The 24,995-nt window shown below is 33.9% G+C and overlaps 1 protein-coding gene, 1 long non-coding RNA gene and 1 other non-coding gene across 3 annotated transcripts; 2 read left to right on the top strand and 1 right to left on the bottom strand.

The window, feature by feature from the left end:
• Window positions 1–1,529: 1,529 nt before the first annotated feature.
• Window positions 1,530–4,556, top strand: LOC116116709. Its single transcript, XR_004125840.1, has 4 exons — window positions 1,530–3,777; window positions 3,867–4,081; window positions 4,178–4,261; window positions 4,367–4,556. It is a non-coding gene; the product is annotated as an uncharacterized LOC116116709 (long non-coding RNA).
• Window positions 4,557–14,281: 9,725 nt separating this feature from the next.
• On the top strand, window positions 14,282–14,388 carry LOC116116735. Its single transcript, XR_004125848.1, has one exon. It is a non-coding gene; the product is annotated as a small nucleolar RNA R71 (small nucleolar RNA).
• A 9,463-nt stretch (window positions 14,389–23,851) lies between these two features.
• Window positions 23,852–24,537, bottom strand: LOC116116693 (oligosaccharyltransferase complex subunit ostc). The gene has a single exon (XM_031402741.1). It carries the CDS (start codon window positions 24,483–24,485, stop codon window positions 23,964–23,966), a length of 522 nt encoding a protein of 173 aa, XP_031258601.1. The 5' UTR covers window positions 24,486–24,537; the 3' UTR covers window positions 23,852–23,963.
• Window positions 24,538–24,995: the final 458 nt, after the last annotated feature.

Below are 24,995 nucleotides of genomic sequence, written 5' to 3'. Positions count from 1 at the left end.
GTCACCTAAGAATAGAGCCAGTAGAAACAATACTCGTACAAGCCTTGTTAACATAAAACGTTCAGTCCCAAAACAAATACTCACATATCGACTGGAACAAATAGATAGCATGATAGAAAAAACAGTAAAGCAAAATTTAAACAAAATACAAACTATCAACGTTTAATGTTACTCAGCGTCAACAATACAGGGAAAAACTAATTGTCCATAGTATGAATATACCGTCAATAAATGCTCACTGCTCGGCCGAAGCTGTAAGCCAATCGATTCATGTTATTTCATGTACTTCACACAGTTCAGCTGCAACCACAGACATACCAAATCAATAACCTTACCGAAGACTTACTCAACACAACTTGATATAGAAAATTGATGCATTGTAACTACAACATGCATAAATAGCAAGTGCACTAATCGTAAAAAATAATAAAGTGATGAGTGAGTATCGTTCCCACGAGGATAGTGTTACTAAGTATCGATTTTTCTAGTTCAAGTCCTAATTGAAGCAACAATAAATTGGATTGATGGAAGATTAACAAACTAAATACAAATGCAAAACCCAACAACTTAACTAATTAAACAATGCTAAAAAATTGCTAGGGTGTTGATTTCACCTAGATATGCTAACCCAAATCATAGAATCTATTATCCAAGTTCTAATTCCTTGATTGAAAATCGAATTCCCTAAGTTGTAAAACATACCTTNGATAGCCTTTTAATTAAATGTAAACTTCAAATGTCTTTTTAATAAACTCCCCCAATTTTCGATGAAGACTTAAGGTGCGTTTGGTTTAGTATTTTGGATAGGATTTTGGGGATAGTATTGGGTTATTGGATAGGGGAGTATTACGAGGTAAATTTTAAAAATTTGTGAAAAAGCCCTTAGGTTTACTAATTTAATTAAAGACCCTAATATATAAAATGACAAAAACACCCCCACCACCTACAGTGCCAGATTCCGGCCACCACCGCCGGAATCTGGCAGAAAAATTTCGTTACGGCACAGACCGGTCGGATCTGTGCCGTAACACGTCGTTATGGCCTTTTCTGGCCAGATCCATGGTGGATCTGGCCGGAAAAGGCCAGATCTACGGTCTGTTATGGCAGTCGACGGCCGGAAAAGGCCAAACGATGGCCATCTTTGGCCGTCAGCGACGGCCAAAGATGTGGCCGTCGTTGACCGTCAATGACGGCCATTTCTTTGGTCGTCGCTGATGGCCAGATCTGGCCGGAAAAGGCCACATCGGTGAACTTCCGGTCATTTATGGTCGGAAGTTAGGCCGTTGTACAGATTCCGGCTATCACCGACGGTGGTTGCTGGAATCTGACAAGTTGGGTTGATAGGGGTATTTTTGTTAATTTTTAAACTTTTTTTTAGGGGGTATTTAGTAAAATTAATAACCTTATGGGGTTTAAAAATAATTAAAAAAATAGGGTAATATTTTTGGAATAATGTGCCAAACATTATTTGGAGAATAGGATCCAGAATATGGATAAAAATATTACGCCAAATACAGCCTTATATTTTAATAGCTGTCTCCTGTACCTTGTCGTTGAAAACCATCGCCAATTTTTCTGAATAAAAAATCCCCTTTTCCCGAAGATTGAAATTCGTCTTGTTTTGAGGGCTTTCAGAATTGTTTCATAAACCAAATTGTTGAGAAATTTGTAGAAGAATAATGGGCCAACCTGTAGAGGAATGGTACAAACAGATGCCAATCACCTGCACCTATCTCACAGCCACTATCGTCACCACAATCGGTTGCTCTCTCGATGTTTTTATCTCTCTCTCTTTCCTTTCTTTGTGTGTTTTTTATTTTCTTTTCAATAGAAAGGGCTTGAATTTTTTATTGTTTTGGTGTGCTTTTTAAGGGTTTTGGGGGTTTGATGGTGTAATGCGTGGTGATTTTGTTCCTGGGTAAATGGGTTTCTTTGTTTTGAGAGGATTTTAACTGCGTTTGGTTCATATTTGAGAATTTTGGTGCTTTCATTGAATGATAGATCCTGAGTTTTAGTTTTGTATTTAGCATGAAAATGATTGGTTTTGATTTTTTTATTAAGATTTATTATTATTGCTTGGTTTTTTGTTTTGATTGGGTTGTAATTTTGAGGAGCTATTGTTTACTATTCTTATGTATTTGCTGTTTTGTGTTACAATTTCATAGATAATATCACCCTTTAATCTGTGCTTGCATCCAACACTTGTGGTTAAGCAGTATCAGTTCTGGCGCCCAATCACTAATTTTCTTTTCTTCTGAAAAATGGTTAAGTTTCTGATTGATATTGGTAAAAATTTGTTGTTTCCTTTGAGTGTCTCTTTTGCATCTTGATTATACTGCTTGAGATTTACTGTCGAAACATGGGTTCGTTAGCATGTAGAGGAAGGCACATCAAGTATACCTCTACATTTACACATGCTCCACAGTAACAACAATGTTCTTGTTTGTCAAAACCTGTGAATTGTTGATCAAATGAAGTTACTAGGCTTGGAAATGATTTGCGGATTTTCTTCATACCTGTAATGTCTGAGTATGACTATATGAGCATCTCTGCATTAATTTTTATGAGCATCTCTGCATTAAATTTTTACGTTCACAAATAGCTACATTACCAAATTAGCAAGTTTATGGTTAATACATGATGGTAATGTAGGTTTTGTTTCTCTATAAAAGTTTAGATAGTCAAGTTTGTCGTTAAGACATGCTGACCTATAGCTTTTTCACTATTAAGTAACCTTCTTGTCCTGTCTGATGCCTTTAACGTAGTCCCGAGGTTAGATTTTATTAATTCAAATAACTATGGGGAGTCTGAAGTCTATATTTGTCACTCTCTCATCTCTCTTCCAACAAAAAAAGTTATTTATATTCAATAACTTGACATGACTTTCATGTTGCAGTATGAAGTGTATTTATTGACATCGAAGTGAGAATAATTTTTTTCTTAATTTCTTTCTTCTCACATACCCCCTATTTCGTCAGTTCATGCTTCAATATAATATTATAATGTAGAGAGATATGGGAGCAGAAGAGGTTCGTGCTGAGATATATGATATATATGGTTACAACTTACAATGTGGTGACAATGATTTTAATTTGGATAAATTCAATGCTTAGTGACATCTGACATCTTGCTTTTGCAATGAATGGTTCCATCTATTTTTAATCTTTTAGAGCTCAGACAACTAAGTTTTATTTCAGAAACTTTTGAGCCTAGGATCAAAATGTATTTACTTCTGACGTTTAATATGCAAAAGTAATATTAATTATTTGTTTATGTTTCGGATACAATCGTAATAAGTTCATACTGATTTTTGTGAATTACTTAGTCCTCATTTTCTGATAGCTGTATGAGTGTAATTAGGGGGTGTGGTGTGGGAACTGGAAAAACTTGTCAATTACGAGCTTATATATTCCGGAGGAAGTGTTTTGTTTCAAATACAAATACTTACAAGGACGGGTTTCACGTTCATTCTTCCACAATCACGTAAACACTGTAAACTAAACTAGTGGGCTTATCATGTATCAAAAATAAAGATTTAGTTTGGGATGAGCCTTGACCCAAAATCAATGTTTCTCACAGAGCCCAAACTTAATACGATTCTGTGAATATTCTTTAGCCCTGGGCTCCTGGATAATTGACTATATTTACTTGGCCCTGTATTTTTTGCCTCATTCACAAATTTACGCTGATGAAATTATTCAGTCAAGAGCCATAATTAGAAGCCACCTACAAATGATTGTTGTTCTCAACTACGATGATGAAGGAACAAGTACAAGCGTATGTTCTATGTACAGTGGAAGATGTTTAAATTTAGCATTCAAAAGAGCAGGGCATTTATTGACATGTTTGTTTCATTGTAATGCCAGATTTGGACTATTTGTTCCATATGTTCTTTCTTGGTCGATACTGCAAGCTTGTTGAGGAGAACTCTTTCAGGGGAAGGACTGTAGATTTCTTTTACATGCTTTTGTTTGGAGCAACATTTTTAACAGACACTGTTCTTATTGGGGGAATGATACCTTATTTGTCAGAATCATTTGCGAAATTCATATTCCTTAACAATTCATTGACACTCATGATGGTTAGTTTTCATTTTTCCAATTTGCAACATTGTTTTATTGGTGATATTGTTGTTGATAATCACCTAGTGGCCATCTAATTTTCTTAAACCATACAGGTGTATGTGTGGAGCAAACAAAATCCTTTCATCCATATGAGTTTTTTGGGTTTGTTTACATTTACCGCAGCTTAGCTACCATGGGTGAGTAAGTTCTTTGTAAGGTTCCAATAGTTTCTGGTTTTTATTATTTTATTCTTCATTATTTGTAACTATGTACTGAATTTATCTACTTTTAATCTTTTATAGTTCATGGGGGAAAAAATATACATAGATGCAGAGATCGAAGAGAATGGACGATGTACGTATCAAACGTTTTTTAGTTATTGATGTTTCATTGATGTCAAGGCGTCAATGATGGAAGAAATATGTATCAAACTTTTGTTGAATGATATGCTACTATTGTTGAATTTTGTTTACTAAATTAATTGAAAGATTGTTGAATGTTTAAATTTATTTATGAATTGTGATAATTGTTGTTGGTTGAGGAATATTATGAAGAATTTCATTGTATTATTCCATTATTTAATTGGTAATAATCAGGAAAATAAATTAATTACAAAAAATAAAAATAAAAAATTCCTTGACGGTTTAAGACTATCAAAGATGAAAAATTATTGTTAATAAAATTTGATTATTATTATTATTACTAAATTAAATTTTTCATTTTTTATTTTTGTTAAAATCTCTTGACAATTCGAAGACTGTCAAGGATTGGTTAAAATTCAGTTAAATTCTTGACGGGTTATAATTGGCAAGAGATCTGTCAAGAAATTTTTGACAGTTCAAAGATGGTCACCACCCTTTCTTGACACTGGCTTCAATGATGGGTGAAGAACTATCAAGAAACCCTCTTCTTGACAGTTATTACCCATCAAGAAAGGGGTTTTTTCTAGTAATGTAATACCAGTACTATCATATGAAGACATTAAACTATAAGGAACAGTATCACTTAAATGAATTTTAAACAAACTATCAATCATAGTACCATTTCCTATTAAGAAAATTTTCTAACTGTGAGCTAACATTAATTATATGTTAGTTTTGATTAAAACTGGGTAAATTGATAGGCCACTGCTTTACTAATGGGTTTAATGTGATCATATTAAAGTTTAGCCTATTACACTTCATTTGATTAATCTGGATTGACAACAAAGTGTGGGCCTTAGGGTTTATTGGGTCTTTAATGGGAGGGCCCAACAAACTATTATTAAATTGGCTAAGTCCCCTTTCCATATGAGATAAAAGATAACTGAAACCCATTTTGGAAGTTATCATTAGGTTGCATTATTGGAAATGAAGACTTACGCTCTCTACCTTTTGGGGAAAAAACAGTCGCTCCTCTTCTAAGAAATTCAAAGATCAAGAATCATGGCACAACCAAGTTTGTCAATAACCCTTGACTATAAATTTTAGCATTCTATAATTTAAGTGTTGATCTTTTGGATGTTGTTTTTAATTTAATTCTATTCACATTGTCAATAGAATGAAGTAGAATTCATGTTTTAATTTTATAATGTGTGGTATCAAAGCCAAACACTTTAGATTATAGGATCTGGATTTTTTAAAATTGAAATCAAGGTCTTATTCAATTTTGTGTAATTAGGGTTCTTGTATAAATTAGGTTTTCTTTTAATTCTTAGATAATCCCAATTTGGGGTTTCTATAATTTGAACCCATAATGGGTTTTTTTGGCCATTAGAAAGGCTTTTCTAGCCATTAAAGGTGATAAAGGGACGAATTTTGGCCTTTAGAGTGTAAATATTGAGATCTGTTTTTTTTTAGATTGTAGGGGTGAAAATGCAGTTTTATAAAACTTTTGGGGCTACATGAAATTTTATAAACCTTCATGGGGCAAACAATATTATCGTATATATCGAGTCATAGCGACCCGCGACCCAGTCCAATCGGGTCAACTCGACCTAGTCAAATCGGGTCATTGACCGCGTGTGTGGAAGCATGTTGGTGCGTGGAGATGAATGCGGGCATGTGGAGGCACGTGGGTACAGTTCTCTAACGCATGAAGGCGCGTGGAAGTGATATATAGGTGTGTGGAAGCGCGTGAATGCATGTGAGACTCTTTTCAAGCACGTGATCGTGTTTTTCAGCGTGTGAAGTTGATCTTCTAGCACGTGGCAACGCGTGCGAGCATGTATGGGGGCATGTCAACACGTGATATGATGTTTCTGGCATGCAAGAGTGCGTGTGACTGTTTTTTCGATGCGTGTGGTTGCGCGTGAGCCTATTCTAGTACCGTTGAAGATGAAATTACCTTTAAATCATATTTCCCTCTATTGTTTTTAAAGTTATACTCCATTCACATGCAACAATTATATAGAGTACAATTTATAAGGAGTGATTGTTCTTTTGGTTGGAATAATTATCAAATTAAGATTGTCAAAGATAATAAGGTTTTATATCTCGAGAAATCTTAATTATGACTATTAAAATCCAAAAAGGTTATTGAATTAAGATTGCTAGAGATAATTAAGTGTATATCTCAGAAATCTTAGTATTTAAGGCAATATCATTTAGTATCAGTAGAACAATTTTGTGAGTCGTCAGAATGTTTAATTGCCAAAGCGATACATTCATTGAAGCTTGCAAGATTTTTCATTAGATAAATGATACATTGTTTTAGTTTATGGAAATATTACTCAGTATCATGAGAATATTTTTTGAGTTGTCGGAATGTTTATTCGCCAAAGCAGAGCATTCATTGAAACTTGTAAAATTATTCATTTGGAAAATGATACATTCTTCAATTTTAATGCACATAATTTCCTGCCAAAGTAGGTTATTATTTGTATTAAAATTAAAAGGTTGCATAAGGTTGAATTTGGGAAATGCACTGGTCCTGAAAAATTCAATACACATATAAGTGGATGATTTTTCAATTGACATGCATTTTCCTCTTAAGTGGAGGATGAACTATGACCTAGAAAGTTTTATCTACCCAAAAAGGGCAATAGTCTTTTGAATATCGCATGTTCTCATTAGTTATTTTTGATAACCTTATGTGTAGGGACCTAAAAGTATGTCATTTTCACTGCCAAAGTGGAGTTAATGATGATGCACCAAGAATCCCTATAAGATGTAGCTTATCAAGTTTTAAAGCTACTTTGATTATTTATTGCCTATAGTTTTATACTTGGGATCCTAATAGCGTGTCATTTTCTCCGCCCAAAGGGGAGTTAACGGTGATGTACCTAATGTCCTTATGTAAAATAACTTATGAAGTTTAAAGCTATTTTAATTGTTTATTATCTATAATCCTGGGATAGTAATAGCATGTCATTTTCTCTACCCAAAGGGGAGTTAATGGTACTGAGAATCTCTATAAAAAAAATAGCTTATAAGGTTTTAAAGCTATTTTTATTATTTGTTGCTTCTAATGCTGAATTGTTGCATCATTTTTTTTTTTTTTTTTAAGTGGTGGATTCAAGATATTGAGTTAGACCTGAGAATGTTCCATAAATCATGTTATTGTTAAGAAAATTTCATAATTCCCATGTTTCATAATTTATTATTACTGTTGTTTTATATATGCATGAATGATTGTGTATTTGTGGGAATATGTTAAAGTGAATTTATGTGCATGTTGTTAAGTACATGAATTTTATGTTTGAAGGATTTATGGGTGAGATAAACGGTAATTTCCAAAGCAATCCATTTATTAATACTCATAAATTTCTGTATCATTAATTTGGGAAGGTTGATTCCTTATACAGTAATCTACCCAAAGGGTTTTTTGTGTATTTTATAGTAAAACCATGGGTAAATCAATAGTAGCGTATCGCCAAGGTAATTTTTCATCCTAAATGAGATTAATTATCCGAAAGTTGGGCATTATTGTTGATTGGTTTATTATGAGATTTAGTTGTTACATTCCATGCATAAGGTAAGTGTGCAATATTTCAACTTGAGATCCTGTGAGAATAATAACCCCATGGTGATATATTATTAATAAAGTATTGATATTCCTTTTAAGTTATTTCTTGTTCATCTTACCATACGACTCTCCCCATGCAGTTGATTGGTTAAAGATAATCTTTAACACTTAAATAGACAAATGAGATTCAATAAATTGATCTTTATATTTGTCTTCAAAGGGAAGAGAATTTGTTCTTGATAAAAGTGCGAATGTCCTTATTAGCTTTGTCTTATTTAGATTTCTTAAAGGCTCAATTTGCTTGTAATGAGAATCAAGGTAATATGTTGAAATTGAGATCCTTTGATAAAAAGGTGTACATTTTTGTATGAAGGAAGGATACAGGAAAATTATTTTTCTATTTTTATTTATTATTATCATTATTATTATTATTATTATTATTATTATTTGTAATGCTAATTTTGTTTAACTCCTTCCTTGATGCACTACATATAGTTGAATTCTTTTCCTTGACTATCTCTGAAATTTGTTCAAGAAAATGTGAATTTTTAAGATGAAGATTTTCTTCATGCTTGTTTTAGCAATTTTGAAACCATGTTTTAAAGATGTTAAAAATTGTCAAGATTAAAAATTTTCTGCATAAAAGTTTTCTTTTTTTTTTTAAATAAATAAAACTTTAGTTTATTCTTGACAATCCCTTTATCTCTTTTAAGGGGAAGGTTTTTTTGCTATATTTTTTTTTATATATCATGATTCATATATGAGTCTTGAAAGGTTTCAAAGTATTTGTTTAAACCTTTAGTTGAAGGTTATAAATAAATTTTGAGGTAATCAGTATTGTGACGAACATGCAACTATTATTTATATATAGTTGTCTCGTACACCTAAGCAGATTGAGATGGCTGAGAGACAAAGTCGCACTAGTAAAGGTAAAGTGTTTAGGGTACAGGGATTGGACAATTTTTGGTTTGCAAGACAAATAAGACAATGATAATCTCATAAGGTTCAAATGGGTGACTAGGGAGGGATTCATTCATGGGTCGGCTGGAAAGGCTCAAACGTTCCGAAAAATGCCTAAATCATTTCCTCAACAATGTCTAATCCTAGAATTTCGCCTCAAACACTTATTAACTGGGTCTTAGAGTCCACCAACATTATCAAGACTTCACCTAACCACATAAAATGTTTCTAAGCATGTTGAAAGAATGAAAATGGTGGTTGAACCACTCAATGAACCTCAAGCTAAATCAAGTCAACCAACCTAAACTTGAAGCAATGCTTCGCATTTTCTATAAATAAAATCCCAACAATCAAAATCTCATCATGGTCTTATGCAAATCATTTAGGCAACAAACTAAATCAACACCCAACCTAAAAACAATAAAACACACAAAGATAAAAGTTAATTAAAACATACAAATACTTTCAAAAATTTTCTCTACCCCCCAAACAAAAAAAGACATTGTCCTCAATGTCAATCGATAATGAACATTGGAGTAAAGAAAAACAAGCTTAAGGTATGAGATACTCCCCCAATTAATCCATGATGATCGAAGTGCGCTCAAAACTGGGCATCCCTTCATCGTCTTCTCCATTAGCGAAATTTGTCAAAACACATAAACTCAAGGGTCCAAAATGTGTTAGAAAACCTCACAGATTATGGAAAAATTACATCTCATTCTCAAACCTTAGCAAACTAAACCTAAAACCTAAGATTGGAAAACAAAGTAACAGTAAAAAAAAAAAAAAAGAAAAAAAAAAAAAAACTGAGTTCCACTATACAAAAATAAAACAAAACAAAATGTATTCCAAGCTTCATTCATCAGCACCCACTCCGTCATCGTCGTCCTCTTCTTCCATGGCATCATTCTGAATTTGATCTTCCTCTTCCTCTGGCATTCTTGCCATTGGAAATCGGCTAAATAAATGCCCAGTTTGGAGTAGCACTTTGATTGCATCTCATACAATGTGCAAGTCTAATTTGACATCCAATCTAGACGCCTTTCCATTCTATCCATCTTTTTCAGGATATGTTGTAACAACTCTTTTATCGTGGAAGATGGAGCAGGAGCTATGGTAGAGGTTGTGGTTCTTGGTCTTTTTGAGCTTGAACTGGCTCTTCCAATGGTAGGACGATCTAGGAGCTTATGAAAATAGACTTGGTCGAAGACTGGGGCAAGATGAAGAAGTGGTTCATCATCTGCCTTCTTGACTCCAGCTTTCATACAAATCTCAGTGATGAGATGTGGGAAGGCAAAACTCGCTCTCACTGGTTTGGCTGCATGCCTTATATTCTCCATTATGATATTCCCCACATCCATCTTCTTTCCAGTGGCAATGGCATAAAGTAAGACTGCTCTCTCAAAATCCACTGAATTGTAGTGTGTTTCTGGAATCAACCTCGCACAAATAAAGTATTGCCAAATTCTAGCCATGGGAGTCAAATTAGTCCCTTTTATGCTTCTCCTTCCCTTCTTCGAGAATTCCTAAGAGGTACTTGGCTTTGCTAAAACCTTAATTATTTCATTATAATTAATCTCCTTAGCCTTGATTCTACGTACTCATCACGTTCAACTGGATCAATTTGGTAGAATTCATTGATGATCTTTGCACTAAATGGCACTTTTATACCCCTCACATACACATGCCTAGGCTCACACTCAGGGAAGTTTGCATAAAAATCTCTTACAATGGGCTCAATGGCTAGATGCTTAGGTTTGAGCATAAAGATTCCCCAATCTCTCCCTTTGATCTAATCTTCCACATTGATACTGGTCAACCCTCTCTTGGCAATAAAACTCTTGTCTTTTCTCTGAATTCCTACTTCATATCGCTCCCTAGCCTTATCGTTCACAAATCTGTTATCAACTTGCTTGCCTTTACCCTTTGGAACAGTTTTAAGCGACATTTTCTCTCAATAATGTTCTTTTCACTGTACCACCAAAATCAGCAATTCAACTGCCTAATCTAATACTACTACACACTTCTCACAGCTTCAAATCAATTCCTCAGTTCACCTTATAAATTTTGAAATCTGCACTTACACCCCAAAAATCACCAAACAGCCAAATGCACTCAACAAACTTCACAAGCACACACCCAAACTTCCTTAACAACAAATCAATCAAAATCAACATTTCCTACACTCCAAACACGAATCACAACTCTAAACACGCAAGTCAAATCAAAATTTCGAGTTCATGCATAAATATAAAGATTAATCATTCAAACATTGAGGTCTGTAAAAACAAAAGCATGAAAACTCAAAATCTTACCACGCCAAGCTTGATGGACCTTCAATTGCTCCAATTTTTCTCCAAATCGCAAAACCCCTAATTTTGGAAAACCTAGGGTTTCCAAATTTTTCTTCAAAATTTTGGTGCAAGGGAAGGTTGTTTAAGTGTTTATGGGAGTGATGGTGTGGAATGGTGAAAGAAATTTTGCTAGAAAAGGGCTGAAATTGAAAGTGAAATTCTTTTGTTCTTGGAAGCTTTTTGGACACGCATGAAAAAATGAAGAACTAACGCGAGTTTATATAGAAAATGGTTTTCGCCGTGGCGAAGTTCTTGAATTACTTGTGCAAACTGCTTGATGTCGTGGCGAAGTATTTTTTTTGTCGCGGCAAAATTTGGGAAATTTTTCCTTAAGGATCACAATGCATACAATGCCGCAGGCGAAAATTTTATTTTACCGTAGTGAAATCTAGAAATTCCTGAACTACGCATTTGGCAGTGCATACAATGCCACGGTGAAAATATTATTTTGCCGCAACGAACTCTAGAATTTTAAGAACACATAGTTGGTAGTGTAGACGTTGCCGCGACGAGATTTTTCTTTTGCCGCTGCACAATTTGGAATTGCATGAGCACATATTTGGCAGTGTAGACGTTGCCGCAACAAGATTTTTCTTTTGCTGCGGCAAACTCTGGAATTGCATGAGCACATATTGGCAGTGTAGACGTTGCCACGGCGAGATTTTCTTTTGCCACAGTGAAGTCTAAAAAATATTGTTTCATGCCAAATTTTGATTATTCACCTGAAACACCAAAAGGAAAACAAAATTAAACTATTTCCTAAGTCAGAAAACACATACACAAATTTAAAACACTAAAAAATGAGAATAATTGGTTGCCTCCCAAGAAGCGCTTGTTTATAGTCGAAAGCTCGACTTTCTCAAGTCCTTCATCAATCTGGACTATCCACATGCATCTAGTTTCTTATTACATCGGGTCTTTGTTGAGAGTTTAACCACCCATCTCCATCCCTTGGTCATTCCTTTTAGGATTTGAGCATTCTCATCGACACCTTTTCAATTTTTTAACTTTCCATCAGCATTCTTGAACTGAGAAGGTGTTGAAGTGATCTCCCGGTTAGCATTCTTTCTTAGCCCCACTTTCGTCTTGTATGATCTTATACCTAAATCTTTACAACTTCGTCCCTTGTGAAGCCAAATGCTAGATTGTGGCTCGTCTAGGTATGTTGTGTCGTCTCTTGGTTTATGCTCTTCATCTTCGATTTGCTTTGATTTGACCGTGCATTCCTTAAATGGTGGTTGAAGATCATCAATCTTGGAAGTTTTAACTGCCGACTAATCCACCGAGTCAATTTTGAAACATGAGTCTTACTTTGGCGGAAATTTTAAAGTCTCAAGGACATTGAATGTCACTTCTTCATCTTGCACCCTCATGATCAACTTCCCCTCTTATACATCAATTAAGGCTCTTCTAGTAGCAAGAAATGGTCATCCCAAGATGAGAGGTATCTCATTGTCTTCTTCCACATCTAACACAAAAAAATCTGCCGAAAATATGAATTTGTCCACCTTAACCAGTACATCTTCAATAATGCCCCTTGGATGCTTGATGGATCTATCTGTAAGCTGCAAAGATATAGTTGTAGGCTTCACTTCACCAATCCCTAGTTTCTTGAAAATAGAAAAAGGCATTAGATAAATACTAGTACCCAGATCACATAAAACTCTATCAAATGTAATATCTCCTATGACACAAGGGACAATGAAACTCCCTGGATCTTTGAGCTTTGGAGGTAGCTTCTTCTGTAGAATGGCATTGCATCCTCTGTAAGCATCACTGTTTCCTCCTCTTCCAACTTTCTTTTGTTTGCTAGAATTTCCTTGAGGAACTTAGCGTAGCTTGGCATTTGTTGCAAGGCATCAGCAAAAGGAATGTTAATGTGTAATTTTTTTAAATACCTTAAGGTATTTCGTGAACTGCTTATCCTGATTTTGTTTTCTGAGCCTCTGAGGAAAAGGAATAGGAGGGGTATGATGTGCCAACTTTGGCGGTATATCAGGAAATGACAATTTTTCCTTCTTTTGCTTTGGCATCTTTTCCCTCTTTTGTTCTTCTTCTCTGGGACTCTTTAGCTTTTCTTCAACAATGATTTCTTCCTCGATTTCTTCATTAGACTATTCCTTTTCTTCTGGTGGGTTCTCATCTTTCCCTTTTTGTTCAACCTCTTCCAAAAAAGACTGATCCACTTCTTAAAGTTATTACATTTACTTGTTCACATGGATTTGTCAATGTGTTGCTTGGTAGGGAACCTTGAGTTCACTCATTCAAATTTTCGGCTATTTGACCCATTTGTACTTCCAAGTTTCGAACCAACACCCCTTGGTTTTCGAAATTCGTCCTCATCTCACTTATAAAACCTGTGGTCTCTTGCATGAACTTTCCGAACATATCCTCCAGTTTCGAAACTCTTTGATCCCATGGTTGATGATTCACCCCTACTTGATTGTTTGGCACTGTTCTTTGATTCCGTTGATTATTCTTATAGCCCAAGGACAAGTTTGGATGATTTCTCCAACCAGGATTGTACGTGTTGGAAAAAGGATTGTTCTGTTGTCTCTAACTCCCAACCAAATAGTTGACTTGTTCTGATGATAAGGACGCTGAAGCAAAATTATTCCCCACTTGGCATTCAATGCTCGCATGATTACCTGCACAAAAATCACATGTTACTTGAGGTGTTTGAATTGAATTTACTTGCATACCTCCTAATTGTTTCTGAATTGCTGTTAGTTGGGCTGAAATGGCCATGTAAGCATCAACTTCATGAATACCCATAGACTTCTTCGGTTGAATTCTTTCATTGGGTCTCTAATAGTTGTTACTTGCCAGGACTCCAGGGAACTCAGAAGCTTCTTCAGGTTTCTTGTTTCGCAATGCTCCTCCAGATGTTGCATCCACCATTGTTTGCACATTTGTCAGCAACCCATTATAAAAGGTTTGGCTTGCATCCAAACAGGCAAACCATGGTGTGGACACTTTCTCAGCAATTCCTTATATCTCTCCCATGCTTCATAAAGTGACTAGTTCTCTTCTTGCAAAAATGACGTGATATCATTTATCATCTTTGCTGATTTCACTGGTGGGAAGTATTTAGTCAGGAACCTTTGTGCCAATTCATTCTAGGTTGTGATTGTTCCTGCTGGTAGTGCCATTAACCATCCCTTTGCTTTATCTCTCAATGAAAAGGGGAATAATCTTAACCTGATGGCGTCATCTAACACTCCATTTTCCTTGAATGTGTCGCATATCTCTAAGAAGTTTTCAATGTGTGAATTTGGATCTTCCTTTGCATCTTTCCCAAATTGTACTGACTGTCGGATCATTTGGATGATTGTCGGCTTTATTTCAAAATTGTTGGCTTGCACCGGTGGTCTAGTGATACTTGGACCACTACCATCAACGGAGGGTACTGAGAATTCCCTCAAAGTTCTGTTTTCAGCCATTTCAATGACTATTGCCTCTAATTCTCTTCTCTCTCTAACAAGTCTTCTTGTGGTTCTTTCAATCTCTGAATCAATGGGAACCACTGGATCTTATCTTGCTCTTCGCATAAACTACACAAGAGCACAAGTGAATGAAAAGAAACACAAAATTAAACTAAAATTAATTAAAACAAAAATAAAACTCCAATCTAGTGAAAACTAGAAAACTTCAATATTAACACTAAATCAATCCCTGGCAATGGCGCCAAAAACTTGATGCATTGATTTTACAACATGCAATATGTAGGAAGTGCACTATGTAAGTAATTGATCTACCATACGCAGCGGAAAACAAAAATTCAGTCGATAAATCAATTACCTTTCCTTGCCTAGATCCGAGTATAGATTATACCGTTTACATATTTATAAACAAAAATCTGTATAAAGTAAATCCATTCAAGGATTAGAATACTTACGTATGTTTGGAGGCTCCTTCGAATATCTCTGATTTCGGACAAGAACATTGTTCACGGTATTGTTCACCATCTACTTTTCATGATATTGTTCACCATCTACTGTTTATGGTTACTGTTCACCATATATTGTTTACTGTTCATCATCTACTCTTCACGTGATTTTTTGCCAATTGATCCAAAGTAGGATCGCACTCACGGAAGTCCACACGAAGATAATCTGCAGAACCCTTGATTATTTTGCTAGAACAATCAAGGGCTTTAAGAATCAAGAAAGAAGAACAAAAAAAGTTTTCTTCTTGAAAGAGAGAGAGATAGGGTGGCTAGGGTTTTTCTTGAATGAATAATTCTCTTATGTTTTAATTTTAAGTTGCACTTATATAGTGCAACAATTAAAACTTTATTCCACTCAGGAATAGCCATGGGCTCCAACCCTAGTTTACCCTTGTAACCAAACACACCCTTTATGGTATTTTAATTAATTATTATTATAATTAAAATCAATTAATATATAATAATATATTAATATTTAATTAATAATAATAATTCATTTAAATATATACAGAGATATATTTAAATATAATCTCACTAATTTAATTTTAATATTAAAATTAAATACAAGCAATAATCTCAGCAAATTTAATTGCACTATGAGATTACCAAAATACGTTTTCATCCTAAAAGACGAAAATACCTTCTCACAAATTGATTCTTAAATTATCTTCTAAGTGTGTGACCCGTAGGCTCCTCATCATATCGGCAGTGTGTAGTATCGCAACTAACACCAATTAATCGTTTCACTACACACAGACCAAGATTGACCTCTAGCAAGGCATCATGGCCACCCGATAGATTCAGTATAGAAGAATATGGAAACCACAGCCTATCAACGGTATGGTTACCGTGCAATTAAATTCTTTCATCAACTGTTATCTCATCGAGACTGAGGTATAGAAATAATGTCAACCTCAGATATCTTGACATGTTTGTATTTAGTTACTGGACCAATGACAGGAATATTAAATTGGATTGAGCATCAACTCAATCCCACTGTGGCCACAAATTTAGTATCATTGCCATTTACTAAATTACCCAGTGAGATAACTTCTCCCGTACTCAGGAGTGATGAATCCTTTGTCGATCCACCATAGTCTCGATACACTTTTCAATGTAGCCAATCACTACCGTATTGATAGCTATGAATAAAACTACGTTGGGCTAGTGTCAAACTACACCAATCTTGCGCTCCGATGATCTCAAGGCTAAAGATCATATGCACCACCATCCGTTAGAGGATTTATTCCATAGACATTGGGGTTACCATCCATATGGAATCCTCTGGTGGGTTTGTCTATTGAACTTGCCTCTAGTAAGCACCCATGCGTTGCACCAGGTTGTCGACAAACAACCTTGACAAGTGAGACCAGTCACTGCCTTTCGATAGGGTCATTCAACACTATGATAGCCTTACCGTATTATTTGTGTCATTGGTCAGAATAATATTGGAGCTACGGACGTTTCTAGAATGGCCACCATATGTAATCATAGGGTTCTCACTATCAAGATTTGAAAAACTTGATATCCTCGTCACGGTTCTACCATCCTAAGGACATATATCATTACATACACGATATAGAAGAATATGCCTTTTATTGATAAATAAACATTTATTACAGAGTCAATTTTACAATAATTGATTGGCTCTAGGGCACCTACTCTAACACACTATTTGCAAAAAGTAATAAAATGATGAGAAAAGTATCGGTCCCACGAGGATTGCATGTTAAGTACTAATTTTCCTAGTTTTGTAACCAGTTGAAGGACACAAAGATTGTTGGATTTGCGGGAGACAAAAACGGAAATTAACACAAAATCAATAACGTAAATTAAAATCTAACTAATTAAGAAAATATCATCTAATCACGAAAATATCAATTCAAGACAAAGAAGTTAGGGTTTCGACTTCACTAGTTACTCTGATTCAATCTACGGTTGATGTTGCCTTTAAACTCACATGCCAGGATTACAAATCGGGTACCCTAATCTGCAGAATATACTTTCTCAGGCTATATTCTCCTACTTATCCCTATTAAGCTTCCGCACCCAACAAAATGAAGATTAACAATTCTAAGTCTATTAAGCCAAATGGAATCCTAAAGTGATTTCATAGATCTCTGAGCCTATCTCTAGCGTTCATTAATCTATGGTATTTACTCTAAGAGGCTAATACATGAATCACTTCTCATTCTCATCATGCTCAATAATGAATTGAAACGAAGAAACGTCAACATTCAATTGCATTAAGAACAAGAATAAATACAAAATCCAAGTAATAGAACTTAAAAATAACATCTATTATAGATTAAACCATTGTAATCAAAGTTAGGTCAAAACCCTAACCCAAAAGTGGGTTAGTTCATATTCAAATTAAAGAAATTCGGAAAATAAACTGTAAGTAAAGAATTCAACATGCTAAAACAATAAAAAAATGATGAAATCTTCCCTAAATTAAGACCCTAAATGCTCCAATCTCCAGTTTCTTCCTTTTCTTCTCTCAAAATTCGAACTCCCCAACAAAAGGAGCTAAGGCTCTCTTAAATAGTCAGCCAAAACCCTAAGATTCTAATACAATACAATTAAAACACAACGTTTTAAAAACAGAAAAATTGTAGTTTTCACCGCGGCGAAGAATAAACTTCGCTGCGGCATCAAGTTGAAATCTCGCTGAATCATTTGACCCGAGGCTAGCTTGTCGCGGTAGAGAATTATCTTCGTCGTGGCGAACTTTGCTGATCCTTTTTTGAAATTACAAAATTGCCCTCTGCTTGCTTCTTCGCTTGAGTCTTTGATCTTCGTGATCCCCGATAGGAACAAGCTTCATAGTGCTTCCACACCGCATCAGAATTTCCCCAATTCCTGAATTTCTCTTGATTTCGGGTCCTGAAACTCAATTTTACTCGGTTTTGCTCCAATTGCATGTTTTGGCCTAAAACGTAAAATATATGAATTTAAGTTGCAATTCAGGCACAAAACGACATAAGACGTATCCAAAATCCTACCAAAAAGTATAGAAAATATAGTATAATCCTAGGATTATCAATCATCTTTGACTTTGATACTTGACAAAATATATATTGTCCATCCTTTAAAAATGTATCAATAAGATTTTATTATTAGTAAATCACATTGTTTATTTATCATAATAATTTAACATTTTGCCGAACCATTATTAACTACCTAACTAATATGTTGCACACTTAACAAAATATTGTTTACTGTTTTCTTTAATATTGTATAGATAGTCTACTAAGGTTTCGTATTACCTTATCCAAATCATTATTAACACTTTTTCGATCGACATGTTTATTTCTGTTCATATTCCACCTTTTCGTATCCTATTCTCCTATAAATTTTGCTCATACATCAATCACCCATTTAATTTTCTTCAGATACTATAAACTTTAATTGTTCATTTCCTCTCCCAAACTTAATTCGAAAATGGCTAACAAAACATCACAACCAAAAGAATCTGCAACGAATACCATCAACGACCTCAACAACAATAATTCTCCACCGAGGCAACCAGAAGGTATAAATGTTCCACATCTTTTGTATCCTAAATTACAAATTGCAAACAAAACAATGATACGTATTTGCGAGAATATAAAAACCATTAAAAAATTTTTTTGATATGTCAAGAGTTCATCTCATAATTATATTTACACATTCATATTACCGTTTCCATATATTTATAAAATTTGATTGTATACTGTTTATGCAATTGGTTTAGACATTTTTCAGGGAATGCTGGAATTGAGGGAGATTTTCAAAAAAGTTGAGAGCAATCTAGATGATCTATATACTGCAAGAGACAAATTCAGAGAAATTATTGACCAGATGTTACAAATCATGGAATCTATCATCGATATTATTTATAACCTAAACAAAAGAGAGCATGCATATGCACTAGAGGAACTGAGCAACTATAAGAAAAATAGAAAATAAAGTTTATATCGTCCAAACCCACTTCACAATATGAAAAAGCGATGTACGTATTTCTTTTATAATAAAAGTGTTATTCTCTATATTCAATTTTATCTTCATTTTGGTGTTACTCATTAATTGATTGAAAATTGTTCTCCATCATAACACATTAGTTTTGATTTAATTCTTCCATCTTCACACATTGGATGAGTACTAATAATAATTATATAAGTACATTACATAGGCATTCCAAAAATATAACAATTTTCAAGAAAAAACGTATAAAGATGGAAGTTAGTCTGTTTTCAAACCTTGGTTGGAAAGAATCCTATACTGTAAGAAAAAAATTTACCAATCAATGTCAAACGTGAGAATGAACTCAATATAAATTCAAATAATTGATCTTTATAATATTAATTGATATTAATGATTATAAAGGTATAATTATTAATTTTATGTTAACTCAACTATGTACATATATAGAAATTATATTTACTCTACAACTTGTATAATCTAACAATTATCATCTCTTAATCTAATTATTTTATTCTGTTAGAATAAATTTGTTTACAACCTATTTTAAAAATATTAAATAAATATATCCACGCAACATACGGACCCCATGTCTAGTTGTATGATCTACTTGGAAATGCTTGGACATAATTGCTTTTTTTTTTTTTTTTTTTTTCCTTTTTGTTTAATCTCAAGTTTACAAAATGTTTTTAATAAAAAATATTTAATGCGGCTTACAAAGAGACTTGGTTTTTTTTTTTTTTTTTTCCTTTTTGTTTAATCTCAAGTTTACAAAATGTTTTTAATCGAAAATATTTAATGCGGCTTACAAAGAGACTTGGTCGAGTGGTGCTATTTAAGCCCCACTCAAACTCTTTACAAGCCCCAAAATTAATTAAAAATATATATTTTAATTTATTCCATAATTATCCTTTTCTTAATTTTTTTTTAACTTAGTTCTCTTCTTTCAAATCGTAGTGAGAAACAACAAAATAAATATTTTAGCATCTATTGACTTTGAACTTTTTATTATAATATTGCAATAATGTTAGATGTATAAACAAAACTTACAAAATTTTTTATACAAAATAATGTGATAAAAAATGAATGAAATAATTAATGTAAAAAGTCAAACTCATCAAATTTACTTTTTCATTCATTTTCTTCCCTATCACTTTATATAAAAATCTTTGTATGATTTCTTTGTATAATATCACTCTATATAAAGTGATGTGGCATAATATTATAGAATAATGCACATTAAATAAAAAGTATTATTGTTTTATAATACTTTACAATATTATTTATAACATTTTATGTTATTAATCTGCTAACTGTAAATCAAAACATATAGCATTGAAAATAATAATATGATTTTTATTTATACAATTTAAAGTTAATTTAAATTTTTTCATGAAATACTTTAAATTCGAACATAATTTTGCATAAATAATTTTAATGGATTCTATTAGAAGTGGGGGAAAAAAAAAAAAAAAAAAAACCAAAAAACCCTTTTTTTTTTTTTTTAAACCGGTTCGGTTTCAGCCAATTTGAGAAACCGGTTTTTCAAAATTCCTAAATCTAAGACAAAAGTTCCGAAATCCAGTTCTTCTTCTTCTTTGTTTCTCTTTATCTCCATTTCTCTCTTTTTTTCTTCTTCTTCCTCCTCCTTTCTCATGCCCCCCTCTCTCCTTATCTTTTCTTTTTCTCCTCTTTCCTTCTTCTCTTTCTCTTCCTTTCATTTCTTTCCTCTTCCCCCGTTCACTCCCTCTAGTTGCCACTATTTGGCAGCCCAATCTAGCCAACCAGCCAGATCGGCCGGATTCTGACTGAAGACTAAAGCTACTAAAGCTGTGAAGCCGTGAAGACTGAAGACTGAAGCTGAAGACTGAGACTAGACTAACAGCTTCCCTGCATCTTCAAAGTTTTTAAGTTATTGGGTTTTGAGCTTTTGATTTATTTTTTTGAATTTATTTGTTTGATTTTGGTTTGTGGTAATGGATTGGTGTTTGCTTGATTTAGGATGTGGATTAGTTTCGCAAATTAATTTCTTTTTCTTTTGATTTTGTTGTTGATGTTACGGGTAGAATTGATGATTGAAAAATGACTAACCAATTTTCGTGAAGTTGGATTGGCGGTGGATTGATTTAGTTTATGAAGAAGATTGCCGAGTGTGGTTGAGATTTGCAAGATTTGAACCAATCTTCAATCTGATCGAAAACAGCACAACCAATCGTGTACCATTCTGATGACTATCGACAATGGTGATTGACGACCAACAGTTATCTTAGGTGGCTAAGGGTGTTTTGAGTATTATCCATATAAATAGTAAGAGTATTTCTGTCTAAAAAATAATATGAGATTAAAAAAATCATTTCGCACATTTGAGATAATTGTTTTTTATTAGACATATTTAATTAAAAGTAAAATTGGTATGAACAGTTGATTAACCAATAATGAAAAAATAACACCCTCTTATACGGTAATCAAATTATCCCCATTTTTACCTACAGTAACTACTATTGATATTAAAAGTTTATCGTAATCTTTCATTACTTGACACCCAAACATAATAATTTTCGAAAAATAAAATAGATTACCAGTGCTATCTTTTATGTCCCCCCGAAACAAACGCACCTTTAATGTTTTTCATAATCCGGGGATTCGGGCTGGGCTGGGACATCAATCCCTATTCGTGGCCTGAAAACAATTTGGGAATGAAATTCCACTCCCGTCCCTGACCATTCCTCAGATTTTTGCAGTTCATTCCCAGCCCAAACAGGCCACCAGGAATTTTGGCACCCTTAACTGCCAATTTGTTCAACGAAACAGAAAAATGACATGCACAGCAAACATCCTGAAACAGAGAACTTCATGGCTGCTCGAGTCTGGGCTTCCTTAAAAGATTTTTCAGACCACTTTGTACGCAGAACAAATTTTTTTTCAAGGAATAGCATAACGCAAACATAAAAGGAAAATATCAATAATGATGGAAGGTATTGCAGCTATTGAAGATAAACCATAATAAACTAGACTAAAAAATTATTAACCAAAATATTCAAAATCTCATTATATATCCTTATAAATAAATAAAGGTCAATATCCATACAAAATCCAATACAAGAGACAAGCAGTTCGAACACACCAGCACAGTACAGTTTCACCCATCTAAGGAAAGACTGAGGATCATGATGGAAGTAAATAGCATTCTAAAAGCACATAAATAACTATATCCATATTTTAAAACAGAGCAACTCTGTAAATATCTACTAGATTTAACTGGCTCTGTTCCCATCAGTTCTTTCCCAACCTAGCTCCTTAAACTGTATGATAAATGGCATCATATACGGTATGATTGGTTTTAAAAAAGAAGATAAACTGTGATCAAAGCCTTAAAACATAAGCTAACATACATAACTTCAATTTTCATAACAGTTTGTTTATCTAAGTTTCAATATTTGTGTATTTCAAGTTTTTACAAAATTGAAACTTTGAATTGTAAAGATGGATCTCCGGTTCAATTCCTATTGTAAAGCTTTTTGCTCTAATAAAATGTTTGTTTCTTTAAGAAAAAAAAAAAAAAAAAAAAGAAGAACTTCTTTGAACTCATAAAACAAATTGAATCAATAGTACATACATATTGAGTCAACCACACCGACAAAGTGATGCAACCATGGGAGAAGGGGTTACTCATTTTTTACATAAATTTAATAGTACATACATATAGAGTCAACCACACTGATAAAGTCTGTATTATTCGTTTTCAGTTCAGTATATTACTAAAAGAGTTGTAAGTAATCTCTTATTGCACATTTCTTATTCAAGTACTTCCCTCTTGTTCTCTCACACATCACTATTCACAATTATTGTGGACAACAACAAACAATTACTTCTTAATTTCTGAAGATCCCTAGCTTTTTAGTATATCCTACAATAATTTTGGAATCTGGCTGAACAAACCTAATTCTCGAATCGATGGCAAACGTTACATGGAAGAGATTCAAACTCTAGAAGCTAGACGTTCACCAATACAATTCACATCCATAAATCAATCAACTTAGGATTTTGAATTTATTAATCCTAACCAATAAGCCACATATTACAAGCACAAATTTCATCTTCATGACTCTGAAATTACAGTATATAACCAGTGATCTTTCTATAATTTTCCATCACACTACGACAAGAGTTGATGAAAGCCACAATAACATAGATTTAGCAAACAAAAGAATATGTATCATGAACAAAATGGCAGACAAAATGAACAAAGAGAATCACAGAACTACTACCTTGTTTTTTGAAAAATGATCAAATCAACATAAAGATAAACCCATAATTGATAATCTATTCCTGGCCATTTAACGCATAAATTGAAATTCTTAATCCACACAATCCATTAAGCAACCTCAAAATAACCTCATATAACCCGGGATCTTAGTACAAAAGCCACAATAACATAGTGCTCTGCACGCTTAACATCACGTAAAGAAATGTTTTAGCGAAAATTAATTTGAAGACAAGTGGGCTGACGCGTAAAGGAAAAAGATTTAGCAAGCAAAAGAATATGCATCATAAACAAAATGGCAGACAAAATGAACAAAGAGAATGGCAAAACTACTACTTTACTTTTGAAAAAGTATCAAATCAACAGAAAGATAAACTGATAATTGATAATCTATTCATAGCAAATTATAGCATATGAAAACTAAAATTCTGAATCCAAAACAACCAAATAAGAAACCCGAAAATTCACCTCATATAACCGGGGATCTTAATACGAATAAAAAGCATACTCATAACATAAGCGATAAGAAGGGATGAGATCCCAGCAGAGGCATAAGAAACCTTCACACTTTTAGCCCTGTTCTTATCAAGAGCCAGATCCAAGAGCACGATCCCCATCCCACCAAGCACGAACATGAACCCAGACGAGAGACCCTCGATGATGTACTGACCGTTGACGCGTCCCGGGAGGAACACAACTGGCCGAACCGACCCCGTGGCAGGGTCCTGGGTGGACCCGATGCCTGGAGGCTCTACAATCACATCATAAACGATCCCTGAAACCACCATGAAGTAGGTGAGAAGAACGAGAGCAAAGACGGTCATCGGGGAAGGGAGAGTGAAAGAGGGGAGCTTCAGGCGGAGCCTGGGTGGGCGGATAATGGAGTAGGGGAGGATCTTCAGTATGTGAAAGAAAGGGTCCATGGATGAAGACGAAGGATCTGCTTGTGTAGAGAGGCTCTGTAATTGTTCTGATTTGGGAGCCATTGTTGTTGTGTTGGATCTTGTTTGGTGGGGGTTTTAGAGTTTGCTTGAGAGATAAATATCTTTCAACTCCTCTAATTTTCACTTTTAAACTATAGACATCCTTTAATCTTTATGAGTTATAAGTTGTAATTTTAATAATTTTTTTAACTTAAAATTTTAACATGAATTGATGCAAATATGTCCACCAACCTTCGCGCGGATCAAGACAAATCCAAATGGTTGTCAGATATGCTTTTTAAAAAAAATAAAAATTTTCTAAAAATTAATATCATCCCTAAGATTAATGAATGAATTTTGTGATTTTATTAGTTTTAAATTATGGTATTACATAATCAAAATTAATCACAATATTAAAATCTATATCATTTCCTCTAAACCATTTATATCATTTCCAAGATCAATATCAATATCTATATCTCTATTTGTGTTATTATTATCATGCAAAATGGGCAACACATATTCCTCTTCACTTTCTTCATGCGAAATGGGTAAATTTGGGTGGGTTTTAGT

This window comes from Pistacia vera, unplaced genomic scaffold (assembly GCF_008641045.1).
Source record: "Pistacia vera cultivar Batoury unplaced genomic scaffold, PisVer_v2 Contig78, whole genome shotgun sequence".
NCBI classification, from domain to species: Eukaryota; Viridiplantae; Streptophyta; class Magnoliopsida; order Sapindales; family Anacardiaceae; genus Pistacia; species Pistacia vera.
The sequence above is the reverse complement of the archived record's forward strand: the minus strand, read 5'-3'. Positions and strand labels throughout refer to the sequence as shown.